The sequence below is a fragment of the Danio aesculapii genome, chromosome 5, assembly GCF_903798145.1.
Source record: "Danio aesculapii chromosome 5, fDanAes4.1, whole genome shotgun sequence".
Lineage (NCBI taxonomy): Eukaryota > Metazoa > Chordata > Actinopteri > Cypriniformes > Danionidae > Danio > Danio aesculapii.
Window position 1 is genome coordinate 12,283,550 of NC_079439.1, and position 18,123 is coordinate 12,301,672.

The 18,123-nt window shown below is 35.0% G+C and overlaps 2 protein-coding genes across 2 annotated transcripts in view; both read left to right on the forward strand.

Moving 5' to 3' along the window:
• fbxo21 (F-box protein 21) overlaps nucleotides 1-10,606 on the forward strand; it is a 30,167-nt gene extending 19,561 nt beyond the window's left edge. The window contains exons 10-12 of the mRNA XM_056457378.1: nucleotides 4,489-4,679; nucleotides 5,292-5,449; nucleotides 7,448-10,606. Of these exons, the coding sequence (XP_056313353.1) occupies nucleotides 4,489-4,679; nucleotides 5,292-5,449; nucleotides 7,448-7,686 (588 nt within the window). The 3' untranslated portion in view covers nucleotides 7,687-10,606. The remainder of the gene's footprint in view (nucleotides 1-4,488; nucleotides 4,680-5,291; nucleotides 5,450-7,447) is intronic.
• Nucleotides 10,607-13,658: 3,052 nt separating this feature from the next.
• Nucleotides 13,659-18,123, forward strand: part of tesca (tescalcin a) — a 21,626-nt gene continuing 17,161 nt past the window's right edge. Inside the window, exon 1 of the mRNA XM_056457381.1 lies at nucleotides 13,659-13,792. Within this exon, the coding sequence (XP_056313356.1) occupies nucleotides 13,729-13,792 (64 nt within the window). The 5' untranslated portion in view covers nucleotides 13,659-13,728. The remainder of the gene's footprint in view (nucleotides 13,793-18,123) is intronic.

An 18,123-nucleotide genomic window follows, 5' to 3' on the forward strand; every position in this document is an offset into this window, starting at 1 on the left:
TTCACCAATCACCAATACATGGCTTCTGAACAAGACTGACTTCCAGCTTCTAGGAAAGAAATCAATAAGTTCCTTGAATTCAAATTGCTCTTACTCCAGATGTAACAAGAGCAAGAAAATCGCTTTGTATTTCAAAGGAGAATCCTTTTGAAAAATCCTCAGAAATAGTGTCTTAAACAGTTTAAAAAATGCAACATTTCCAAGATGCATGCACGACACTAACAATAATGTGGTAGTGTCAGTTATGACTCCAAAGTTGACTTTAATACTTTCTTTGGAATTTAATTAATTTTAATGATCTTATTATGGTTAAATTTCATACATATCGTGTGTCACACTGTAGTGGACACATGATATCTTTAAAATAATATCTTTTTTTCTCCTATTTTTTCTGGTAGTAAGGAGGATATGTGAAATATAATGTATTTTAGGCATATAACGACACTCAGAAAAATATTTTTGCTACTTGTTCAAACTGCTAATTTAAAATGAGTTGAAATTTTTTTTGGGACAACTTAATTGTTCTATGTTCAATCCACTTAAATTTGTAAAAACTATTAAACTTAATTGATTTGCATTCCACATTGTGTGGAACCTAGCATGCTCAAAAAATGGCTTGTGGTGCTTTTTTAAACTGCTTATTTAAAATTAGTTGAAACAAACACAATTCGTACGTTTTTTTGGGACAACTTTATTGTTTTATGTTCAGTCCACTTAAATTTGTACAATTAAGTTAACTTAATCGATTTGTGATGAGACGACATAGCAATTGTGTGGACCTCAATTATCCAGACAATATCAATAGTCACTCATTTTGCCAAAAGAAGCAAAAATTTCATGATGAAGTTTATCAGAATGTAGTTAGAATGACCCTGTAATACACTGTGTGTTATAAAAGCAACAAATGCAATCATATAAAAACAATTACAATGTACGTCTCAAACAAACGTCATTCGTTTGAGCGTATTTGACACTGAAAAGTGCTGTAAATTGAGCTTTGACATTAAAGGAATTCATGATATTTTCTAAACTATTAAGATTAAAAACTGCTTTTAATTGTTTTACATTTAAATAATATTTTTACAGTTTTAATTAATTATTATTATTATTGTTTTTTAATTTTAATTAATTTAGCCTGGTGGCAAGCATCTTTTTATAATAACCGTTTTTTGTTTGTTTTTTTTAATCATAATTGTTGAGCTTGTTAAAGTAAGCGTTAGGTTTTATATTCGCTGGACATTCACCACACGTTTATCAATTCCATTTCGAACTGCTTAAAATCAGGTGTTATTTTTGAGTTGACACAGATATGTTGATGTTTTGTTTATTATGATCAAATGTATTTGTGTTTGAATAATTGTTAAGTTTAAGAGAGTGATCGTACTGTTCAGCAAAAAACAAACAAATAAATAAATCCATAACAGGCCAAACTGGCACAAACGCTTTTCAGCATAATGATGTTTAAATAATGTTATCAGAAAAAGATCCGATAACTTTTTTTAGCATTTAATATCATCATTGCACACCCCTTAAAGCTATGGCTATTTTTTCAATCATTCTTAAACCCAAGTTTGAATGCTTTCCTATAACCAAAGACCAAAGGACTATAAATATAAAGGCAGTGACTGCTGTATATACACTCAATGTTAAAGAAGGTCATTGCTATTTTGAAGGTAGATACTATAATTAGCACTAAATATTACTCTGGTTTCACTAAGTGCCAAGTAATAGATGTTATTCACAAAGAGTGCTAGACAAAAGTAATATGCTATATTTACTGAGGGAATATTATATATGCAGCACTGCAATTTGCCAACAAATCTGTCTCGGTGTACAAAAAAGGCCCCATTTTCAGTTTTACATTACTTATAGATGCTTTTACATTCATTCATTAACTTTCCTTCAGCTTAGTCCCCTTATTCATCTGGGGTCAACACAGCGGAATGAACTGCCAACTTATCCACAATATGTTTTACACAGTGGATCCCCTTCCAGCTGCAACCCAGTAATGAGAAGCATCCATACTCGCTCATTAACACACACACACACACACACACACACACACACACACACACACACACACACACACACACACACACACACACACACACACACACACGCACACACACACACACACACACACGCACACACACACACACACACACACAAAGGCCAATTTAGTTTGATCAATCCACCTATAGTGCATGTCTTTGGACTGTGGGGGAAACCAGAGCACCCAGAGGAAACCCACGCCAACAAGGAGAACATGCAAACTCCACACAGAACTGCCAACTGGCCCAGCTGAGGCTCTATTATTATGCGTAATATTATGGTACAATTTGAAAGTATAACTTAATATAGTAAAACGTGTTTTACTTTTAAATGTCATATTTAAACTGGTACTATTTTAGGAGACTTTGACGAACTGAAAGTCACAAAAGAACACTTTATTATTAGGTTTTTCTTTTATTTCTTACAAGTTTTTGTCCCACTTGCTAAAAAAAATCATTTGTATGTAAAAAAAAAAAAAAAATCTAATTTTTGAAAATAAAAATATTTTAGAGTAAAATATACTATAAAAAAATACTACAGTTGAGGGCAAATTGTTATTTATTATTTGAGGGCAAAATATTTATTCTTTCAAATATTTCTCAAGTGAAATTTAATGAAATTTTCACAGTATTTCCTATAATATTTTTTCTTCTGGAGAAAGTCTTATTTGTTTTATTTTGGCTAGAATAAAAGTGTAAATACATACGATACTGGAAATAGAGTTGGGGATCCAAATGCAGCGTCTTTATTTACAAGAGTAGTCAGTCAGGCATTGGTCAAACACAGGAGCAAACAGGTACATACAGGTAATTCAAGAGACGAAGTCAAGTAACAGGTGAATGGTCAGTACAGGCGGCAAAGAATCAATGACGAGAAAATATAAAAGCAATAAATGCAATCATAAACAATTACAATGTTCTTCTCAAACAAACGTCATTCGTTTGAGCGTATTTAACACGGAAAAGTGCTTTAAATTGAGTTTTAACATTACAGGAATTCATAATTTTTCAAAATATTAAAATTAAAAACCATGTAATTGATTTTAAATAACATTTGTACATTTTTTTATTAATTTAGCCGAGTTACAAGCACAAGAAACTTCTTTTTACAACCATTTTCTTTTTAATCATAATTATTTGTTCAGGTGCCCAATCGTTTGACTTGAGGTGTATAAATGACATGGCAATTAAACAGAATGTATAGCCTAATTTGTCAAAATTAACACTTTGGGCGCTCTAACATTTGTTTAATAGTTCCAATGTACATCTACAAATCAAGTTTAACTTTAAAAGTTCAGCTTGTTAAAGTAAGCGTTAGGTTTGATATTCACTGTGGAAAAATGTCTGGATTATTGTCAGCTGTTGAAGGAGTTCATGAGTGCAAAGAGTTCTGGGAGTTGTAGTTCTGCAGGAATACCGGAATAAATCAAGCGCTGATAACACTGCTGACGACCGTGACAAAAAGCAGTTGTCATTTTTTTAAAAACATTTTAAGGTCAAAATTATTAGCTTTAAGGCTTTAAGCTTTTTTCCCCGATAGTCTACAGAACAAACCATTGTTACACTATGACTTGCCTAATTAACCTAACTTGCCTAGTTAACCTAATTAACCTAGTTAAGCCTTAAATTGCACTTTAAGCTGAATACTAGTATCTTGAAAAAGTAATATATTATTTACTGTCATCATGGCAAAGATAGAAGAAATCAGTTATCAGAAGCGAGTTATTTAAGTTATTACTATTATGTTTAGAAATGTGTTGAAATACATTGACCTTGGGGAAAAAATATATAAAAGAATTCAAATTTAACTGGAGGTCTAATAATTCTGACTTCAACTGTATTTCCAAAACATTGTTTCACACTTAACATGCGTACACACACAAATATTAGAAATTAAGCAACAAAACACAAACTGTACATCCTCTTATCCTCCATAAATGTCTGTCTACACTGCAAAAAATGCTTTTCTTACTTAGATTTTTTATCTTTTTTCTAGTCCAAATATCTAAAAACTCTTATATCAAGAAGCATTTTCTAGGCAAGCAAAACATATTTTCTGGTTTTCAGAAATAATATGCCAAAATTTAGTGATTTTTTTTTCCCTTAAAACAAGCAAAATAATCTGCCAATGGGGTCAGCAAAATAATCTTGATTTCCCCTTTGACATAAGATTATTTTGCTTACCCCATTGGCAGATTATTTTGCTTGTTTTAAGGAAAAACTCGCTTCTTTTTGGCATATTATTTAAACCAAGACAATGTTTTGCTTGTCTAGAAAATGCTTCTTGATTTAAGAATTTTTAGATATTTAGACTAGAAACGAGACAAAAAAAACTAAGTAAGAAAATCATTTTTGTGCAGTGTATGTATTCTAATGAAAGTATAGTCTCTGTGTTTCTAATAAACTGTCCTGTTTGATTTGCGTCTGTCTGTCTGAGGTGTTGGATATTCTCCAGCACATCCAGGCTCTGGACCCGTCTCAGCACGGAGCGGTGGGATATCTGGTGCAGCACACGCTCGAGCACATCCAGCATAAGAGACATCCAGTGGAGCCGGAGGTGAAGAGACGCAGCGCTCCTGAACACAGAGACGTTCAGTTCTCCACAGGCCTCATCATGAAGCATAAGAGGTGAGCGGCTCTCCACGCAACATAGCAAACTCTGAAATTTGAGATCTGCAAGAGGAACTTGAACTTCCATCTTAAATATTAAAATGTTCTCTTTTCCGAGTTTGGGCACCACTGCTGTTTACTGTAAAACCCAACAGTCCACTTTATGAAATGAAATGAGTGTAGTTAACTCAAAATTTACTAAAAGTTAATTCTACTCATTTGATAAGAGTTTTGAACTCTGTGTTGAAGGTAAACAGTTAATTAAATACCTCATTACTTCAACCTAAATGGAGTAAGTTCACAGTACTCATTAAGATTAGTTTAATTCAAATGGTTTGTAGCAATGGGTTTCCTCAAATAGTTTTAATTGCCTTAACTTATTGAGTTTTACAGTACTCAGTTGGTTTGAGTTCTCTTCATTTATCAGGTTTTACTGTGCTCAAATTGCTTCATTTACTCAAATGGATTAAGTTCCCAGTACTCATAGATTAGTTTTTGAACTCAAATAGTTTGTTGCAATCGGTTTCCTCAAATGGTTTGAGTCACCTTAACTTTTTGGGTTTTGCAGTGTAGATAAACAATGGAGATTGCAGAACATTGTGAATTTGTCTGGTTCCTCTCATACTGTAGGTCTGGCTACAACTGTGTTATCTATGGATGGGACCCTAAATGCACCATGAGTCAGGAATGGATTAACACTATGAGGGTCCATCAGCTGTCTAAAGGGGCTGATCAGCCGTTCTACAATGTCCTGGTACAGGACGGGACCTGCAGATACGCTGCACAAGGTGAGGCGTTTCACATTTGCGAGGAAAACAAGAAATATGTACATTTTTATTCACATTTCAGAGTGTCCACAGGGTCTTAAAAAGTCTTAATGTCTAAAAGTTCAAAAATAACCTTAAAAAGTCTTAAATTCACTGTCTTAAATCATTTAAACAGGTCTTATTTTCCAATGTCCATGTAAAGCTACGCAATCAGTCCAACACTCATACAGTCACCACATCCATTAATTTTCCTTCGGCTTAGTCTCTATTTCAGAGGTCGCCACAGTGAATTGAACCGCCAACTAATCTGGCATATGTTTTACGCAGCGGATGCCCTTCCAGCTGCAACCTAGTACTGGGAAACACCCATACACAGTCAGTCACACACATACACTACGGCCAATTTAGTTTATTCAATTCACCTATAACGCATGTGTTTGGACTCTGGAGGAAACCCACGCCAACATGGGGAGAACATGCACACTCCACACAGAAATGCCAGCTGGTCCAGCCGGGACTTGAACCAACGACCCACTGCGCCACTGCTCCGCTGGTGTTGTATATTACTTGTAATGAGCTGCCAGTACATTTTCGGTTATTTTACAGACTTATTTCTCTGTATAGTATTTCTTTTTTTCTATTATATTATTTCGAACTACTAAAATGTCAATAAAAGTTCCTTTTCTTAAACTTCAGAGTTGAATTTTCAACATCAAAAGTCGAAAGAGCAGAGATCAACATCCCATAATGCAATTCACAACTGTAAATAAAAACACTTGTGAATCGCAAAATACTGAACAAAATAGTGTAGATGTCAATGGCTACAGGTTGAGCGTTCTTAAACACTTCTGTTGAAGACAAAAGATGTTGGTGTGTCTTATGTGTTCAATTGTAAAGGTATGGAACCACTTGAGGGAGCGTAAATAATGAGCACATTTTCACTTACAGGTGAACTGTCCCTTTAAAGGCGACATGGTGGCTTAGTGGTTAGCACTGTCGCCTCACAGCAAGAAGCTCGCTGGTTTGAGTCCCAGCTTGACCAGTTGGCATTTCTGTGTGGAGTTTGCAAGTTCCCCCGGTGTTGGTCAGGGTGTCCGCGGGGTTTTAAAGTATTAAAATTTGATAAATCAATTATGAGAAAATTAAGGCAGTTAAAAGGTATTATAAAGTTTTAATCGGGTTGTTACGAGGTCTTAAATTTTGTTCAGGTGTTGCCCAAAGTGTTTGACTCCAAAAAAGTATGAATATATTTTCCTCAATCCGACAATTGGTTCGGGTGCATCCGGCCAAGCTCCTCCGTTCGTGAGAGGTCACATAATTTGTGACAAACGCGGAAAGGTGTAATGACGCTCTCCACATGTAGCCAAACCATAGAGCAAAACAGATGACAAAATGGGACAATGCAAGTTTGCGTACTCCTGGTTGGAGAAAAAGGAGTTTAAACAGTGGCTGAAACCTGTCGCTGAAAATAATCATTTAATTTATTCTTTCAAGCTTTGTCTCGAGCTTATCTGAGTTCTGTTGCATGATTGTGCTCCATTGATTTATTTAACTACACCTGTTTATTAGCAACTGTTTATTAAGTTAAAGGTTTGATACTGATTAGAACTTGAAGTGGCGGCGAGGTCTTAAAATATTCTAAGAAGGTCTTTAAAAAGTCTTAAAAAGGTATTGAACATTACCTTTAGGATTCCTGCATATACCCAGGATGGTGTGGGTTTCCTCCGGGTGCTCCAGTTTCCCCCACAGTCCAAAGACATGCACTATGGGTGAATTGAATAAACTAAGTTGGCCATAGTGTATGTGTGTGAATGAGTGTGTATGGGTGCTTCTGTACCCAGTACTGGATTGCAGCTGGAAGGGCATCTGCTGTGTAAAACATACAGTATGCTGGATAAGTTGGTGGTTCATTCCACAGTGGCAACCCCTGATGAATAAGGGGACTAAGCTGAAGGAAAACGAATGAATGAACGTCCCTTTAAAACACAAAAAACCTTCTTTTTCTATATTGATTTGCAGAGAATCTGGAGCCTCACTCTGCGCCACTGGAAATCGCTCACCCTGAAGTCGGCCGCTACTTCAACGAGTTTTCTGAAACGCACTACATCTCTAATGAAGAGCTGCAAGCGCGATACCCAGAAGACATGTGCAAAACCCACAGGACAGTAGAGGAGCTTTACCACGCTCTCACCCCAAACTCAGGCCAGTCACCAGAGCCCACCGCCAACTTCCAGGACCACGATCTGTTAGATCCCTAGACCAGCACTCAAATGTTCAAACTACTTATCTAAAATGAGCAGAAACAACACAATTCTTTTTTTCGTGGACAACTCAATTGTTTTATGTTCAATCCACTAACATTTGTAAAAAGAAGGAATAGGTTAACTTAATTCCTTCATGTTGCCCCAACACAAATTGATTGTGTGGAACCCGGCATTTTTACAGTGAGAATAAATGCAGAACATATCCACTTTCTTTTATCAGAACATCTAATAGGAGACCCGATTTCATAATTGAAGGCGTTGTTAAAGGGACAGTTCACCCAAAAATTTTAATCCATGTCATTATATGATATTACGCATCAATTTTCATTTTCTGTGGGTCTTGGTTCACGATTTAATTACAGAAGAGTTAATCTTTCAATAGGAAAATGATCAATGATCTCTTTTTTTTTTTTTAGCAAGATGCTAATGGTCTAATCTGATTCAATGATCTATGCTAAGCTAAGCTAAAAATGTTCCCACCACATCAGTGATGAGCCAACTTATTCCTCCATATTGCCCCAACACAAATCGATTGTGTGGAACCCAGCATTTTTTACAGTGAGAATAAATGCAGAACATCTCCACTTTCTTTCATAAGAACATCTAAAAGGAGACCTGATCTCATAATTAATCTTGAAAATCAGCAGCCATTCCACAGTGTTTTTTTGTTTCCTTCTATGAATGTTAATGGCTGCTGGTTTCCAACAATCTTCAAAGTATCTTCTTTTGTGTTCATCAGAAAGAAATAAACTCAAACATGTTCGCAGAAAGAAAAAACAAACTCATGAAAATTTTGAGGGCAAGTAATTTTTCATTTTTGGATGAACTGTCCCTTTAAAAGCAACAATTCAATGCTTTTTGGATTTAGACTCATTAAGCTCACGAGAGTTAAACAGTTGAGTTTTACCAATTTTTTATTCTATTCAGCTGATCTCCGGGTCTATCAGGTGCACTTTTAGCTTAGCTTAGCATAGATCATTGAATTAGATTAGACCATTAACTTAGTTTCTATGATTTTTTTTATTATTATTTAAAGCTTGACTCTTCTGTAGTTACATCGTGTACTAAGACTGATGAAAATGAAAAGGTGCTTTTTTCTAGTCTGATATGTCTAGGATCTATATTCTCATTCTGGCGTAATAATCAAGAAATTTTTTTGCCATACCATGGCTGCAGCAAGCGCAATGATATTATGCATCAATTTTCATTTTCTGTTGGTCTTAGTTCACGATTTAATTACAGAAGAGTCAATCTTTTAATAGAAAAATGATCAATGATCTCTTTTTTTTTGTTTTTGAGCAAGATGATAATGGTCTAATCCAATTGAATGATCTATGCTAAGCTAAGCTAAAAATGTTCACACAAGATCGGTGATGAGCTAACTTAATTCCTTCATGTTGCCCCAACACAAATCCATTGTGTGAAACCCGGCATTTTTACAGTGAGAATAAATGCAGAACAAATCCACTTTCTTTAATCAGAACATCTAATAGGAGACCCAATTTCATAATTTAAGGTGTTGTTAAAGGGACAGTTCACCCAAAAATGAAAATCCATGTCATTATATACTCAGCCTCCACTATTGGCCACAAAAGAAGTACCTTTGAAGAAAACAAAAAGCACTGTGGAAGTCAATGGCTGTTGATTTTCAACATTTTTCAATGTATGTTAATGGCTACTTCCAACATTCTTTAAAGTATCTTCTTTTGTGTTGATCAGAAAGAAAAAACTCAAACATGTTTGCAGAAAAAACAAAAAAAGCCTCATGAAAATGTTTTGAGGGCAAGTAAGTTTTCAGTTCTAGATGAACTGTCTCTTTAAAGCAATACTTTAAAGTTGAGTTTGACCATTTTTTAATCCATTCAGCCAATCTCTGGCTCTATCGGGAGCACTTTTAGCTTAGCTTAGCATAGATCATTGAATCAGATTAGACCATTAGCATCTCACTAACAATGACCAAAGAGTTTCTATAAGTTTCCTATTTAAAGCTTGACTCTTCTGTAGTTACATAGTGTACTAAGACTGATGGAAAATGAAACTGCTTTTTTCTAGTCTGATATGTCTAGGATCTATATTCTCATTCCGGCGTAATAATCAAGAAATTTTGTTGCCATACCATGGCTGCAGCAGGCACAATGATATGCAGCAATTTTCATTTTCTGTTGGTCTTAGTTCATGATTTAATTACAGAAGAGTCAATCTTTCAATAGGAAAATTATCAATGATCTCTTTATTTTTATTTTTTTTAATTTGAGCAAGATGCTAATGGTCTAATCCGATTCAATGATCTATGCTAAGCTAAGCTAAAAGTGTTCCTGCCAGATTGGTGATAGGCTGAATGGATTCTAAAATGGAGAAACTCAATTGTTTAACTCTAGCAGAGCTGTTAAATGAGCCCGTTTCCAAACAAAGTGGAGTCTTTAGTCGTAGTTTTTCACTAATTTGTTAACTTATGGTCCTAGATCAGTTTCCCAGGCAATTTTGACCCAGAGCTGCAAATGTAGTCTGAGCTGAAAGAAACTAAGAGTGTTGTTTTTGAGTGGTGTACAAATGATGTTACAGTATTCATACAAATTTAGTTACAGTAATCGTGCAGATACCAAACTTACTCTAGATGTACAGACTATTTAAACTCACACTACAGAGGGTCTGAATATTCAGTTAAATGTGTTGATGATCAATGTCAGGCCATCATTAATAACTGAACTAATGCACTAATATGTTAATAAACACACTTAACGTGAGGAACAATGTCTGACACTGTCACCTTGAAATATTTTGTAATGTTTACTTCAGAATTATCTAAATGAAACCTGGAGATCAAGAGATCGAAGAGTTCTTGACTCGTAGTGGTTGTAAATACAGAAGTATTGAGAATATAAGATAATGAATCACAATAAAAGAAGAAGCCCTATACTGTTGGTCCAGTTATTTATTTGCACGTATATTTACAAAATGTATTCTACTCTCTATATATTTATTTTTTAATTAGTATTTTAATACTTCATTATTTTTTTGCCCCGCATGTATACATTAAAGTTCTGGGCAAAAAAAAAAAAAAAAAAATTGCATGCAAAATAAGTTTGTTTTGATATAATATTTGTTCTATGTATACACTCACAGGCCACTTTATTAGGTACACTTTACTAGTACCAGGTTGGACCCCCTTTTTGCTTCAGAACTGCCTTAATCCTTCGTGGCGTAGATTTAACAAGGTACTGGAAATATTCCTCAGAGATTTTGCCCCATATTGACATGACAGCATCACACAGTTGCTGCAGATTTGTCGGCTGCACATCCATGATGCAAATCTCCTGTTCCACTACATCCTAAATGTGCTCTAATGGATTGACTTCTGGTGACTGTGGAGGCCATTTGAGTACAGTGAACTCATTGTCATGTTTAAAAAACCAGTCTGAAATGACTCACGCTTTGACATGGAGCAGTATCCTGCTGGAAGTGGCCATCAGAAGACGAGTACAATGTGGTCATAAAGCGATGGACATGGTCAGCAACAATATTCAGGTAGGCTGTGGCGTTGACACGATGCTCAATTAGTACTAATGGGCCCAAAGTGTGCCAAGAAAATATCCCCCACACCATTACACCACCTCCAGCAGCCTGAACCGTTTATACCAGGCAGGGTGGATCCATGCTTTCATGTTGTTGACGCCAAATTCTGACCCGACCATCCGAATGTCGCAGCAAAAATCAAGACTTATCAGACCAGGCAATGTTTCTCCAATATTCTATTGTCCAATTTTGATGCATCTGTGTGAATTGTAGCCTCAGTTATCTGTTGTTAGCTGACAGGAGTGGCACCCGGTGTGGTCTTCTGCTGCTGTAGCCCATCAACTTCAAGGTTGGACGTGTTGTGCATTCAGAGATGCACTTCAGCATACCTCGGTTGTAACGAGTGAGGTGATGTTGCCTTTCTATCAGCTGGAACCAGTCTGGCCATTCTCCTCTGATCTCTGGCATCAACAAGGCATTTGCGCCCACAGAACTGCCGCTCACTGGATATTTTCTCTTTTATCGTTCCATTCTATGTAAACCCTACAGATGGCTGTGTGTGAAAATCCAGCAGTTTCTGAAATACTCAGACCAGCCCGTCTGGCACCAATAACCATGTCACGTTCAAAGTCATTTAAATCCCCTTTCTTCCCCATTCTGATGCTCAGTTTGAACTGCAGCAGATTGTCTTGATCATGTCTACATACCTAAATGCATTAAGTTGCAGCCATATCATTGGCCGATTAGAAATTTGCGTTAACAATCAGTTGGAAAGGTGTACCTTATAAAGTGGCCAGTGAGTCTATTTATTATGTATAATATAAATAAACATATGCATACATTTGACAAAATATATTGACTTAATAATATTAAGTAAAAATTTGACTTCGATATGCATTATATAGATATTTATGTAGTTGTATATATGTAATGTATAACTATGAAGTTTAGTATAGTTTCTATGTACGCGTGTGTGAATATTTTGTATAATATTGTAACTTTTTTCCCTGAAGTCACCCAACAAATTTAGGCAAATTGTGAACATCTTTGTACAGATGGTGAGATTTCCTGGCTTAACTTTTTGTTTTTCCTGGAGAACAGGATCGTCCGGTTTTACTGAGACTACTGAGATACAAATGCAATATTTCAACATCCTGAAATCCATGTCAAACATTTTTACTTTAATATTTATGCTGATTGTTTTAAGTTAAATGGGACATATTATGCAAAAATCACTTTTATAAGGGGTTTAATCACAGCTGTATGGCAACAGATAGTGAATATATAGAGCTTCTAATGGTAAACATTTATTAATTCTATTATTTATAATCACCCTTGATAAAAACAGTCTGCAGAAACACTTTGATTGACATTCTCCCTTTGTACGTGTCATCAAAGGGGAAAAGCCCCGCCCACTAGTGACGATCTCCTCCTCATTAGCATAGGACATAAGTCTTGTTTTTGAATCTACCACACTATGCTGACACATAGGCATTTGTAGCTCCGCCCTCTTTGAAAACAGCACAGTGTCATTTGAGTTTAAAGCGACAGTCACCAAAACGCCACAATTAGATCAAAGCCTAAAAGGGGCAGTTGTAAAATAATATTTGTATGGTATTTTGAGCTGAAACACTCTTGTAAAAGGGGCATAATAGGTCTCCTTTAAGATGATTACTAGGGGAAAAGGGTAAGCATTTTCAGAATAGTGTCCTACAATAGTTTCCCCTTGTGTATGACAGTATACAAATAACAATATGCTTTAAATATGGACAGAACACATGCAATTGAAATGTGACAATGCAAACAAGTCGGTTGGTGACTTTGTTGTATCCAAAGCAAAGGGGTGTGTTTGCATTAACTTTAATTCTCTTTAAGTCACACAACCTCAAATATTGATAATGCAAATATAAGCATCTGCAAAGCTGAACCTCAGTCCTTTGACTGCAGAAGGTGAATATCATGAAAACATTATGAGCATTGCAATTCATTCATGACAATTAAGAGTAAAAGCATTTAACTAAGTGCTATGTTAACTAAGTGCTAATATTACAAGACTTGAGATTACTTATTATTTATAATACATGTATTTTAATTATTGTTTTATTACAGAATTTAAACTTATGAATTTATATTTTAATATTGAGAAAAAATGATAGATAGATAGATAGATAGATAGATAGATAGATAGATAGATAGATAGATAGATAGATAGATAGATAGATAGATAGATAGATAGATAGATAGATAGATAGATAGATCTGCTCTCTGGTGATTTGAAGTGCTTCTTTTATCCTTATTTGTAAGTCGCTTTGGATAAAAGCATGTTATGTTATTTACTTAAATAATGACTTTACCTCAAAAGTTCTCAGACAGAGGCGCGGGTGTGCCGCCGACGCTAATTTGCATGTTCAATGAGCAGGGCGGGGCTTCACTGTTAAAGTCTGAGCGCACGTTGAGAAAGTTTAGTTTCAGATCGTTTTCTTCTTCACACGACGGTGTTACTGCTCTCTTCCGGAATTTAACATGGGAGCTGCCCAGTCAGAAGGACGAGCTCAGATGTACCAAGATCTGGCTGATAAAACCGGCTGTGAGTATCTGTGAAACTTACGACATACAGTAGGTAGACAGCTAGCCTAGTTACGTTTATTTTAAGATTGGCAAGGAAAATTCGGAGATTGCAGTCAGCAGAACCTGGGATGGGAATTTAAAAAAAAATAAAGTTACGTTTATCTAGATGTGTTTACAATATTGGTGTATATAAACGACGGTTTCTTGATATGTCTTTTTTCACAATACTAATTTGTAAGTTGAGCAAAGTTTAGTACACACTCAGAAATAAACACAAATCCTGTCACTGAGGCGGTACAGGTCTACATTGATAAGGTACACTTTTGTATTTTAAGGTACCATGTGGCTCACATTTGTACATTTTTAGGTACTAAATAACATCCAAATGTGGACCAGATAAGTTCAAAGTGTTCCTTTTTGAAAAGGTACTGCCCCAGTGACAGGCTTTGCACCTTTATTTATCAGGGTAAAGTTGGTTTTACATTCAGACTTTCACCTTGATATAATTGAATAAAATATAATTAGGAAGTATTTGCAAATTCTAAATAGGGAAATCAGATATCATTAATACTTCACATTCTCTCAACAAGGCTGCATACTTTATCCTGTTCTTTTATATTATATACAAATGATTGTCAGAGTACACTGGAAAATAGGTACTTGGTTAAATATGCAGATGATACTGTGCTTTTATACTTGCTTTCTTACTAAGACTAGAAATATGGTTCAGTCCTGCATGCTTTTATCTCGTGGTGCAATAAAACGAGACTAGACCTGAATGTATCAAAAAACAAAGAATGCTCATTAATTTTGGCAAAAAAAAAAAAAAAAACACAAAAAAACACCTGCTCTCTAAAGGGTGGTTATAAATGAAACACAGGTCGGGGTTCTGGAGGAATAAAGGTAACTGGGAACAATTATTAACAACAGGTTGAAATTTCATCAAAACACTCACAATTAAGAGATGGTAACAAACATGTCAATGGAAAAAATAACATATATTAAGAAATAAATACAGAATGTTTGATAGAGTTTGGGGACCTTTTATGTTGTTTTTAAAAGGTGGAGGATTTGGAAATGTTTTACTAGATGTAAAGATTCTGATGTAAAATACTGAGAAGCCTTTTGTTTTGTTTGTTCATTTGTTAGCTTGTTGGTTTATGTTATATCTGACACATGGAAGTGTGTATGTACATTTAAAATATAATAAAAAGGAATTGAGGAAAAAGAACACATGCAATTATTAATAAGGCTCATCAAAGACGGTTATTAAAGAAGTTATTGTGGAAACAACTCTTTTAATGTAGAGAAAGTTATTTATAAGACCTTTTACAATTCATTTATTGAAAGTATTTTGTCCTTTTCCTTTATTTGCTGGTTTTCGTCACGTTCTATAAAAACAAGAATCGTCTTCATGGCATTAATTTGTGCTCAAAATGTTAGGAGTTCCCCTGCGTAGTCTTGCATACTATTACGAACAGCAGGTGTTGAAGATGGCACATAAAATACTAGGAGACAGCGCACACCCCTCGAGCAGATATTTTGAGTGGATACCTCTTGGGTGACATCTAAGGACAATAAGATGTTCCACAAATCGTTATAAATTTACTTTTGTTCCTGAAGCAGTTCGTTAGGTAATAAATGTAGTTAATCGATGGATTATTATTAGTTATTATTATCCATTATTAATTTTTGGTGTGTACTTGATGTTAAGTGTTGGTGTTTGTGTTGGGTTATTTTTGTTATATGTGAAGCACCACCATGTCAGAATGAATTGCCCCAAGGGGATTAGTAAAGTTTTAAACAAAAAAATTAGCAGCCAATGACTATCAAAGTAGGATACAACATTGTTGATAGTCAATAAAATAGCTCTAATGTTGTTTTGAAGTTATATTTACATAGGATTTCAATAGGTACAATATAATATACAAGACAATATAACAATAGGTGCATATAATATAGGAGTTGTCACTGAATGAATGTGTGAATATTAAACCAACTTTACTTCAATCCTTTATTTCCGAGTATGTGTGGTTGTACATTATACCACTAAAATGTCATGAAGTGGAAAAATTGTTTACTATATACAAATCTTGTCAGGCATATTTAAAAGAAAAATCATATTATGACATTAAACTACATGACCAGCACCAAAATTCCTGTATGTATTGTCATTTTAAGTATTTATACTTTGCCATTATCTTCCCTTTATTGTTAGCAAGATGTTTTTTTTATCATTTAGGCTAAAATATAAAAAGTATTAATCTTTAAAGGGCACCTATGGTAAAAAATCTACTTTTCAAGCTGTTTGGACAGACATATGTGCATGTATGGTGTATAGACTGTCATATTGGGGTGATATAAGCACACCCAGTGCTTTTTTTTTCAATTTAACAACATAAAAAACGGTGGACCAATTGGAGCGGTTTTCAAACCGACCGCAACTTTACGTAGGAGTGGGGCCAATATTGATTGACAGGCGCGTCATCATATCCTCAGTTTGTTGATTCACGTCCGCCATTTTCAGCGTGAGTCGAAGCGATATCATTAAAGAAACACCCTAGCTCTATTTTTAGATGCAAGGCTCATTGGGCTCAACACAAGATCAATATTCTCCACATTATCGCTCTAATCGGAATTATTGGTTGTATCTTTAGGTAGGTTTGCAAACATGTGTACTTCTCATTGAGTCTACCTTATACTTCAGCCGTTTGCATTTCTCGCGATCCCAGAAGCTCCCTGTGATCTTAACTAGCATGCGTTTTAGAATTCTAAACATAGGTTTCTATCAGGGTACACTCAAGTCGATGGCTGGGTGCTGTGGACCGCTGCAGAAACCTATGTTTAGAATTCAAAAATGCGTGGCGGGACGATTCAGGACACTTCATGTTTCTGGTGCGCCACAGAGAGTGTCTGGTGTGCCGTGTCGCGGCTTCGAGCGGCGCATCCGGTGCCTCAGTCAAAGTTAATTCAGTGTGCGTGGTTATTAGTTTCTGTGTACAAGTTCGGCACTTGAAACTAGCACACAGTTGGCTGTAAAACTGTACAAAGACACAAATGATTTTGTACTCTCTGCTTGGTCTGTGTCAGAGTTGTACATGTACCACTGAATGCTAAACCTCTCACTCCAGCTCCTTCTCACAGTCTGCCTGTCAGACTCTGTTGCAAACGCAAAGCGGATGAGCTCATGGCCCCGCCCCCTTGTTACGTTGGCGGGAAGCGGAAACTAATTTACATGTGAAGCAACACACCCCTAAATCAGCGAACTGTGGACACGCCCCCAACATGACACTTTTTAACACATTATAATAAAAAAATCTGAATTGTGTTTTAAACTGAACCTAAACTGACACACTCAGAAGAACCATAATATTAATATTAAATCATAAAAAAGAGGTAAACTATGTGCCCTTTAAATCAGAATAAATAGGCTTTTTCGTCTATCTCTTTTTTAACATAAATCTGTTACACTGACTGACAGTTATTTGAAACATTAGACCCCTTACTTTTTAATATACACACATTCATTCTATTAACAGTAATAAACAATATTTTAACATATCTTATAAAGTACATGACATTTTAATAATTCTTTAAAGTAGATTTTTGTACTCAAATGTCAAACAAAACTGATTTTATTTCAATCTGAATGTACGTGAACTGCTCACTCATTAAGCAATATAGAATGTTTGTTAATTCAAACTAAATGCTTGTGTGTACATTATACTACTAAAAAGTCATTATGTGTAAAGATTGTTTACTATATATAAATATTGTCAGGCATAATTAGAAGAATCATATAATGACATTAACATGCATTTAAGGATGAAAGTGCAGCACCAAAATTCCAGCATTTATTTTCATTTTCAGTATTTGTACTTTGCCATTACCTTCCCTATTGTTAGCAAGACTTTTTTAATCACTTAGGCTAGTATATAAAATGTATTAATCTTTAAAAGTCAGAGTAAATATATTTCCATCCCTCTCTCTCCTTTTTTAAATATAAATCTGTTTAAACTCTGCCGACAATGGGGCATTATTTTTGCAAAGTTATTTAAAACATTAGACCCTTTACTTTATATATACACACATATTCATTCTATTAACAGTAATAAACAATATTTTAACAATCAGTACATGACTTTTTAATCAGTTAAAGTAGATTTTTGTACTCAAATGTCAAACAAAACTGATTTTATTTCAATCTAAATGTACGTGAACTGCTCACTCATTAAGCAATATGAAATGTTTGTTAATTCAAACTAAATGCTTGTGTGTACATTATACTACTAAAAAGGCAGTAAGTGAAAAAATGTTTACTATATATAAATATTGTCAGGCATAATTAGA